General features: G+C 44.8%; 1 protein-coding gene across 5 annotated transcripts in view; it reads left to right on the top strand.

The window, feature by feature from the left end:
• The window catches only part of dnm2a (dynamin 2a), a 49003-nt gene that overhangs the window by 18960 nt on the left and 20043 nt on the right, over window positions 1–10000 (top strand). For 2 of the 5 annotated variants that reach the window (XM_053613466.1, XM_053613467.1), the window contains exons 11-13: window positions 2682–2768; window positions 4484–4554; window positions 5795–5843. In XM_053613466.1, the coding sequence (XP_053469441.1) occupies window positions 2682–2768; window positions 4484–4554; window positions 5795–5843 (207 nt within the window). Of the gene's footprint in view, window positions 1–737; window positions 877–2681; window positions 2769–4483; window positions 4555–5794; window positions 5844–6921; window positions 6934–7140; window positions 7174–10000 lie in introns of all 5 variants that reach the window. The other 3 variants (XM_053613468.1, XM_053613464.1, XM_053613465.1) reach the window with 3 other exon arrangements.

Raw genomic sequence — 10000 nt, 5'->3', positions numbered from 1 at the left:
GATTTCAGCTTGACGTATAGCGAGTAGAAATATAGTAGAAATCAAACAACACGGGGAGGTTTTGTTACAGGAAAATAATCATGTGATGATGCGGAGTTAATTATTTATCTGTAACGCAACCAACAAGCGTTTTATTCCTCTTACACCACGGCAATTTTCCAATGATTACATAAAAAAAAAAAAAAAAAACTAGGAGAGTGAGGACTTTGGTTTTGTTTTGATCGACACTGCTGAGTTCATGAAGCGTTAACAAGATAAAATAAAGCGTTTTCTTTCAGATATTTGAAGGCTCCGTCTATTGAGCTACTTTTGTTTATATTTTTAGGTCTCTGCGTATAGTGTTGAGTCCGTCGCATTGAGATCGACCTAACTGACGTCACTCGATCTTAACTGTAAAGTAAGTCTTAAGATGGTGAAATGGTTGCTGACGGCTCATTAAAAGCAGTTGTGTAACGCAAGGCGGGTGTCTATGGCTCGACTCTGCTGGGAGGAGGGTGTGGTGGATTACAGAGGGATTTATGGGTAATCAGAGAAGATGTGGAAACCATGGCCTGCCTCTTTTTGGACTGGTTTAAGTGTCTGTCTGTAGATTAGTGATTTTTAATAACTAATCCAATTCTCTTCTTCTCCTCCTTCTGTTGTTTCTTTTCTTTTTCTCTTCTGCTTCTCGGCTTTGCTCCCTCCCCTGCGATGCGATGCGACGCGACGCCTTTTCACTTTCCCGAACGCGCTCTCAGAACGGGGCTGTTCACCCCTGACCTGGCCTTCGAGGCCATGGTGAAAAAGCAGATCCTCAAACTGAAAGCGCCCAGTCTGAAGTGCGTGGACATGGTGGTGACCGAGCTCACCACGCTCGTCAAGAAGTGTGCCTACAAGGTAACCCAGGAGAGGAGCAAAAATGAACCAGGATCTCGTCCCTCGCCCCGTTCCTCCCGTTGTGTTCACATCCCTCCACGCTCAGTCCCTCCACCCCATCAGCCAATCCTCACCAGTTTGTCTGAGCCCTTCTTCCACGCAGCCGTGCTTGTCCACGCCCGTCCTCCATGTCTGCATTTCCAGAACTCAGCGCTCTGGAAAAGCACCGTTTACGCCTCCTGTTCCTGCTTCAACAGTCTGATAGACTTCACGCTCCCCCCCCCCCCAAACCTCTCATTAGCCTCACGCATATGAAGCTGTAATTAGCTCCAGCACAGCTCTGTTTTCACCTGGTCTTTTTATGCCTTTTGGCATCATCCACCAAGATGGATTCAAAACCGAGTTAAATCTAATCTCATTTCAGTGTTTCGGAGACGCTTTTTTAAAATCAGGTATATTATGTACAGAAATAAAACCTTTTGGGGACATACTGTTGCTCCCCTGATGATGATTATTTTCCAACAACAGCACACAGCGTGTTATTCCCAAGCCGTTATCATATATATTATAATACTAATACTAATAATCAGCGTCTACGTCAGTAACCTGTAAACTGAAGAGCGTGCACGAACACCAAACCGAGGCGTCCCACAAGGTCCTGAGGGAGGCACAAACATGCGCCGACAATCTTTAAGCTAAAACGAGGAACAACACGGGAACTTGATAGTTAGAGAGGGTTCAAATGATATCAGGAGCAATCTCAGTTCATGAAACCACTGGGTGTAAACAGAGTCGATAATAATCCCAGCATGCCACTTGTTTAACTGTGGTGTTGGTGGTGGAGGAGTAATGAGGTTTATCTGCCCCCTTGTGGAATTGGGAGGAACTGCGTCCTGAACATACAGACCTGTGTGCGTGTGTGTATTTATATATACATATATATATTTTTTCTCCTCATTCTTGGGTTTGTACCTTTTTACATTAAAGTAGCAAAAACATCCATCTCCCCCCCCTCTGTTTCTCTCTCTCTAACACCGCTTAACAACAGTCATCACTTTCAGCTCTGGAGAACTATATTTGTGATGTTCAGCATCTCAAATATAGAATTACGTTTTCTCATCTCACAGTTTAGGGTTTTTTTTATTTTCTTTTGTAACATAATTTGTTTTTGTTAAAGATTAGACACATTGGACACATTAGACTCTGTAGTCATAGTGTAGTTTTATTTAATTATTAGTAGTTTATATCAGGGCTGCACAACATGACAACATACTAGTTTTGCTCAATTACAAAATCATAAAGTTATTCAATCAGTAGAGGAGCAAAACTGCTGTTATTGCACTTTATCGTTTATTATACGTTATCCTCTTACATTATACGCCTGTACTGAGCACTTTGAGCTACCGATAAAAAAGACACTTAAAAAAGCCCGTTAGCAAACTTCAGTGAAATTCACCAAAATCGTCATTAAAAAAAAAATCGCGAGCCAAATATCGCACTCATGATTTAAGTGTGATGAATTGTGCAGCTCTAAAACAGATTTATGAATGATTTATTGAAGCTGATCTTACATAGCTGATGGTGTAAACTTTGCTCACTAATTGTTCTTTAAGTGTGTGTGTGTGTGTGTGTGTGTGTGTGCTGATTGCAAGTGTGACCTCTTTGGCCTGACCTTTCTTTGAACTTGATCTTGCTGGTGCTTGGTTTTGGTTGTGGGCAGCTTCCACACTTTATCACTGTGTGTGTTTGTGTGTGTGAGAGAGTGTGTGTGTGTGTTTGTACAGTAAACACTGTATTCTGCAGTGTTGTGGTGTTTGTGTCTGCAGCTGAACTCGTACCCTCGCCTGAGAGAGGAGACGGAGAGAATCGTCACTACATACGTCAGAGAGCGAGAGGGCAAGACCAAGGAACAGGTCTCACACACACACACACACACACACACACACACACACACACACACACACCCCGCTAATGGTATAGTTTGGTAGTCGTTTTCTTTTAGATAAGTACATTTAAAAAAGCACTTAACACAGATGTGAAACAGTTAAACGTGTGTATGACAATGTAAAGATCCAAGTGTAGAATTATCCTCAAACATCCCCCCCCCAAACAACTGTCCCCCAAACGTCTGTCCCAAAGCACAATCCCCCCAAAGAATTGTCACCCAAAGTGTCATCCCCCAAAGCATAGATTCATAAATTATCATCCCCCAAAGACCATCCCTTAAAGAACTATCCCCCAAAGCACTTTCCCCATAAAGAAATGTCGCACAAAAATTGTCCCTCAAAGTATTATCCATTAAAGGACCATCTCTCAAAGCATTATATTCGAAAGCATGGTCCTCCAAAGCACCATCTCCCAGAGAACTGCCCCCCAAAGCGCTCTCCCCCAAAGAACCATCCCCTAAAGAATCGTCCCCCAAAAGAACCATTCCCCAAAGCACTCTGCCCCCCCAAAGAACCATTCCCCAAAGAACCATCCCCCAAAGCACTCTGCCCCCCCAAAGAACCATTCCACAAAGCGCTCTGCCCCCAAAGCGCTCTGCTCCACAAAGAACCATTCCCCAAAGCGCTCTGCCCCCAAAGGACCATCTCCCAAAGCGCTCTGCCCCCCAAAGGACCATCTCCCAAAGCGCTCTGCCCCCCAAAGGACCATCTCCCAAAGCGCTCTGCCCCCCAAAGAACCATTCCCCAAAGCGCTCTGCCCCCCAAAGGACCATCTCCCAAAGCGCTCTGCCCCCCAAAGGACCATCTCCCAAAGCGCTCTGCCCCCCAAAGAACCATTCCCCAAAGCGCTCTGCCCCCCAAAGGACCATCTCCCAAAGCACTCTGCCCCCCAAAGGACCATCCCTCAAAGTATTATCCATTAAAGGACCATCTCTCAAAGCATTATATTCGAAAGCATGGTCCTCCAAAGCACCATCTCCCAGAGAACTGCCCCCCAAAGCGCTCTCCCCCAAAGAACCATCCCCTAAAGAATCGTCCCCCAAAAGAACCATTCCCCAAAGCACTCTGCCCCCCCCAAAGAACCATTCCCCAAAGGACCATTTCCCAAAGCGCTCTGCCCCCCAAAGGACCATCCCCCAAAGCGCTCTGCCCCCGAAGAACCATCCCCCAAAGAACTGCCCCCAAAGTGCTCTGCCCCCCAAAGAACCATCCCCCAAAGTGCTCTGCCCCCCAAAGAACCGAACCATCCCCCAAAGCGCTCTGCCCCCAAAGCACCATCCCCCAAAGCGCTCTGCCCCCCCCCCCCCGAAGAGCCCTTCCCCCAAAGAACCGTGCCACAAAGAACTCTCACCCAAAGAGCACTGCCCCAAAGCGCTCTCCCCCTCTCCCCCAAAGTGCACTACCCCCCAAAAAGCTCACCACAACGAACTGTCCCCCAAAGAGCTCTGCCCCAGAGCGCACCTTCTCCCAAAAAACTATCCCCCAAAGAGCACTGCCCCAAAGCACACCGCCCCAAATCGCATTTCCCCCAAAGAACCGTGCCACAAAGAACTGTCCCTCACGAGCAACCACCCCAAAGTTTCCCCATCCCCACTCCTACTCTTGTATAAAACAGGGTTTCAGCTCTTGTTTATTTGAATATCTATCTGCTGTCTTGCGTCATCATGGATCTCTGCCTTCAGGTTCTGTTGCTGATCGACATCGAGCTCTCTTACATCAACACCAACCACGAGGACTTCATAGGATTTGCCAAGTATGTGCACACACTCGCCTGCGTGTTTATTAGCGTGTCTTGCTAATTTTCAGTCGTGTGGAGGTTGATACTAATCCTTGCAGTCTGGATTTCACCTTAAACCTGAACTAAACTGCTCCTTACAGTAGTGTGTACACCAACAGAAACCAATCTAAACATGGTGTTCTAACTATTTCAAACAAACTCTCTCGAATAACGTAAAGCCGGGACGCCGGGAACCTCGCAGACTTTTTTTTCCCCCAATGCAGCGACCTATATTTTACTCCAAGAAGCTCCTCCTTGAACGTTTTCACAAGTTTATATCCCCACGGAAACAAGAAAAAAACAGTGCTCGGAAATGTACTTCCACACGGCGGTGAGATTGTAAAGATCCAGACTCTGGACGTTAATTAAGGAAAACAGTACATTTCTCGCTTTATTTTTAGAAAACCACTTCGGTCTTTCATTTTAATATCGCGTAGACGATGTAAACGTGAATATATTTGCACCGTCAGTACTTTCATTAAGCTTAATTGTTGGAAACAGCCTGCAAAGCACTGGGACAACGGTGACGATTTAAAGTCGAAAAAGTCAAAATCCACGAGTTTGGCCTGGAAAGTTCTGGAAAGCCCTTTGCAAGATGGCCGCCGTTGATGTGTCTCGATAAGTGCACCGTGTAAATCAGCTGGTCTGTAGGTAAGACTTGAAAAAGGTTGTCACGACTGATTTTGGATTAAAGACAACTGCTAGCGTGACCAATTTTTTTTAGCATCTAGCTAGAAGGAAGAAATAATTTGTCGAACGTTAGCTAACATGTTGGCGAACACTGCTTGTCCCGATTACGTTGCATGGCTTTCAGCTGCTACTCACTCGGTCGTCAAAACAGGCGCTCATAATAGCATGTACAGTAGAAAAAGTCTTCGCGGTTTAGTTTGGCGTGTGACGTGGTCCGTTGTGCGCATGCACCGAGTGCGTGTGGTAGCGTTAGCGCTCGGGCTAGCCCTGTTAACGGTTCTCGTGACGTCACATTTCAGTCTGGACCACTGGAGACTGGATGACGGTACCCTTCCGAGGTCCGACAGCAACAGGTTTGGATTTTTCACAGCCTAGAAGTCTGGCAGTGCAGGTTTAGCTCACGCTGTAAATGAGATTTGGCTTTGTTCGTGCAGTACAGAGTCTAGAGTAGTAATGCGAGTCAGATTAACCGTTTTGTTCTTTCTTTCTTTTCTGTCTTCGGCTCTTTTTTTTGTTCTCCATCCAGCGCACAGCAGAGAACACTCGCGCACAAGAAGAGGCCCATTCCAAACCAGGTACGTCGTGCTGCACAGCTTTCGCCCACGATTTCCTTTTCCATCCACTCACCTCCACTGCCTTTCACAAATAAAGTGTACTCTCACCTGCGTATCTTCCTGCAAAGCTGAAATCAACGTTGATATGAACAACGTTAATTGCTCTGCCCCAGAGTACCATTGGTTCCTGTTGGTACTAGTCTTAAGCAGGTACTAAAAACCAACTGGAGTCTTTGGTACTGGGCTGGTACCAAATGTACCCTAAATGTTTCTTTGACTTGTTTTTCTAGGGAAGAAATCTTTAGACCATACAGACAGTCTATATGTGCATCTGTTGAGCCTCTTTAGGAATCTAATCCCATTGAACTATCCAAAGAACCTTTGAATACCCAGAGAACCCAAACCTTTTTTCCCCCTTTCCCAAAACTCATGAACTTCCAGCCAGGTCACAGTGTGCACCGCCTCCCCTGCAGTTCCCACTCGCTGGTTTTAGCGTGTTTATGTTCCCATGATTAAAAGTTTTAAAGTTTCAGCCATGATATTACAGCAAGGAGCAAGCGGAGAGTAATTGAATCAGGCGAGAGCTCACTCCCGTAACCCCCCCCCCCCCCCACCTCCCACACGCTAATTTAGCATGCGACGCTCATCAGGCATGAACGTGCACAGCTACCAAACCCAACACGCCAAGAAGTGATCAGTATTATTCCTCATTATTCTCATTTACAACCTGTTATGCCTCAATTAACTCAAGCTTTTTCTTCTTCTTTTTTTTTCCTTTTTGTAGAGTAATTTAAAATGCGCATGGATTGCAACTGTGACAATGAAGCAGCATTTATGAAACATGCAAGATTTTTTTCTTATTGCAACTGGATCTAATTGCATGTACTTGTGTTCTGTTTCTCTCTTTATATATATCTTGGTCTCCTGCTCTCTCTTTATCTGTTTCCTTCTATTCATTTTCCCTTCTTTCCTCTCTGTGTCTTCCTATTGTCCTGGGATGTTGTCCATGTCCTTCCCTCGCTTTGTGCTTGTCCTCTGACTTGACCCCCCCCCCCTCCCTCCCCTATCCTAACCCCACCCCCTTCATCCTTCACTGCAGGGTGAAATACTGGTAAGTACCCCGCACAAACAAACTTTGCCCAATCAGTGGGTCACCAGGGCTCAGCCAATCAGGAGAACTGAGGCTACGACTGTCGTCCAACCGGCGCCGTCCGTGTATTCCTATTCGTTTTGTTTTATTTATTTGGAGCAAGCCGCTCGATTGTATCATTTTACGATCTGGTTTTAACCAAAGAAATTGCTTTGTTCTACCCCGCAGCTAAGCGCACTCATAGAGGGAACACCAGAAAAGGTATTCCAGTTCTCACACCGCATAAAAGGTGGAACCCGGGAGGAATCGCACTGGCTGCTAGGTTTTTAATTTTATTGCCGTTACCAGTAATCGGTAACGGCCCTAATTCCGCTCCAGGTCTCGTTACGCTACAATTAAGCGGCATTCTCTAACACACAAGTAATTTGAACACGTAATTAAACACGTTACTAACAATGTCGTATCGATTATGTCTGTTATAATTTAAAGGAGCACTCCAGCACTTTATTTGTTATTGTTATTTTATTTTTTTTTTATCCCAATCCTTACCTCATCCACGGATGAGAATTTCGACATTTCTCTGCTGTGAGGCACCAAATAGAGGACCTGTCCACTCCAAAAACCCTGGTTTATGCCTCGTCAGGACATCTTCCGAGAGCCGCTGGACACGAACTCGGGGGGGAAACCCGGAGCATTTACGGTTTTTGGCAAAAAAAAATAAAATACGAGAAGCTTAGATGTAAATGAACAAGAGGGCGGACGATGAACAAGAAGACGCGATCTCTAAAACCGTGTCTCCATGTCTGTTCAAATGAAACGACATGAAGATGCCGTCGGATTGAGGAAGAACCTCCATAGTCTTTAAAAAAAAAAAAAGGAGACGTTTATTCGAAAGCAATCCGATCTCTTGAATGGTCGTTAAGTCACGTCGGAGATTTGGCTCGGTTAGTCGCGAACCGCAGCGTGACTCGCACAACGATCTTGACTTTGGCGATGAAGAGGTGGGAGCACTGGACAGACTGAAATATTAAAGCGCCACTGAGGTCTAAATCCCGCTGCGCCACTGTCAGCAGGTAGCCGAAAGGCATTGTGGGTAATGTAGGGAACCAGGAAGTAAAATCGATGCCACGTTTTAAGCGAAAGAAGTCGGAATTTTGAGAAGAGTTTCGTTATAATCGATCGTAAACGCTGTCGATTATAAAGATGAAAAACAACTCCACCGCACTGATTTGAAAGAGGAAATGGAGTAACTAACTCGTTTAACTACTTTGTCGATTAATAAAGGTCTATTTTTCTACATTCATCCATCAGTTAAAAAGCACTCGTTAGGTTCGTTGGTGAAATTAAACGATGTAGCGTTTTTCTCCAATAAACGGTTGATGGAATCGATTCATTTGCACGTTTCTACCAGCCAATCACGGCGAAGCTGGGCTCTCCGTTCGGATATTTCGCTTTCAGAGAGACGACTTTTTTCCACAATGCCTTGGAGGCCTGCTTAACTCGAGCTTGACCTGTTCACGCTTACGGACAGTCAATCTGTGACTAAATATTAGGAAAAGATAAGATGTAAATCGCCTCCGAATCGCTTGAGCATTACTGTGCATTCACCTCAATGTCTGTAGCGCTCTGGACTTTCTTCTTTATTAACATTCTACATTAAATAATAAAAAATAAATAACTAAAGAATTAAAGTTAAAAAAAAAAACATTTTTGTGCTGTAGATTTTTAAAAAGTAGATTTAACCCCCCCCCCCCCCCAAAAAAAAAAAAAACTCCGGTTGTTTTTGAGAAGATGGTTAAAGTTTTTTTGCCCCCTTGTGTCATGCCACAATCCTAAACTGTGCAAATTTATGATATTCAGAAATAATATTAACTCATATTTTTTGTCTTTTAGATCTGAATGTAAAAAAAAAAAATTGGACATGTTTTAAGAATAAAAGAACGTGGATATGCCTATTTATATAACAAAACAAACAACAACGTGTACTGATTACTTAACATCTTTTTTAAGATTTCATGGCCACACAAGTACGGCAGATCCTTCCCTCTGAAACAGTATGGAGCTTTTACACACCGCTGACCTGAAGAAACTGCGAAAGCTTTCTACAAAAACCTGCAGTTTCATCGACGTCCCATCTTCTGCGCTTAGATTGTTGTCCGTTGTGAGTGAGTTTAGAGTAAAGAGGATGTCGTCGTACGGAGAAACGAGTCGAAATTCCTGGCCGTGGTAGTAAGATCACACGTGTGCTCCAGATCCGGTGGTTGAAAAATGCTGAAGTACTCCTTTAGCGTTAGTGTGTAATTAGTTTCTGGTGATTTAAAAAAAAAAAAAAAGCGATGCCTCGGTTGTCCTGGAGTCTGGCTGAGTGCTGGCAGCTCCTCCAGGGGGCGCCGAGTTTGCCTTGTGGTGGAAAGGGCTGTGGGAAGGAAAAAGGCGGGATCAGAGGGACAAAAACAACCAATAAGGAGCCAGGGTTGAACCTCACTCCCAAATCACGTGTGCTCCATTCACTTGTGTGTGTGATGTTTCCTGTCTGTATTATGGCTGCATCTCTGATAACTAAAAATCACTCAATAATCACAATTATTTTGCTCCGTATCGAAAGCAACTACGCAAAGAATAACCCACGTGCTGTTATCGGAAAAGCATCAACGTCGATTCTTTTCCAATAACGGCAAAGTGTTTTGTTTTATTCCTCCGATTAAATCTCATTCATCATCGTACTTTTTTATACCTTCTTATACGTTACGTTTTAACGTTGTATCCACGAAAACGAGCGTTCTCACGCGCGTTATAGCAGCTGTAAACAGTCGTTCCCTCACCAGCCCCGAGAAACCCCGGCTGAAGTCCTGTTCTGTCCCGTGAATGTTACGTAAACGTCTTCTCAAGGGAAAGTACGCCATATCGACGATGACGCGTTCGTCGTTTTGTAATCGGTCGACGCGGACCGTCCGACAGAAACGATGACGTACGCTGTTAGAACGACGGCGTTCATATAAACCCGTCAGAGCTGCTGTTCTAGAGGACTACTCAACACCTTTAACACCGACCAATCACAATCCAGAATTCAACAGCGCCGATTCGTTGC

Source organism: Ictalurus furcatus, chromosome 24, assembly GCF_023375685.1.
Source record: "Ictalurus furcatus strain D&B chromosome 24, Billie_1.0, whole genome shotgun sequence".
NCBI lineage: Eukaryota > Metazoa > Chordata > Actinopteri > Siluriformes > Ictaluridae > Ictalurus > Ictalurus furcatus.
This window is presented reverse-complemented; position numbering and strand designations above follow the sequence as displayed.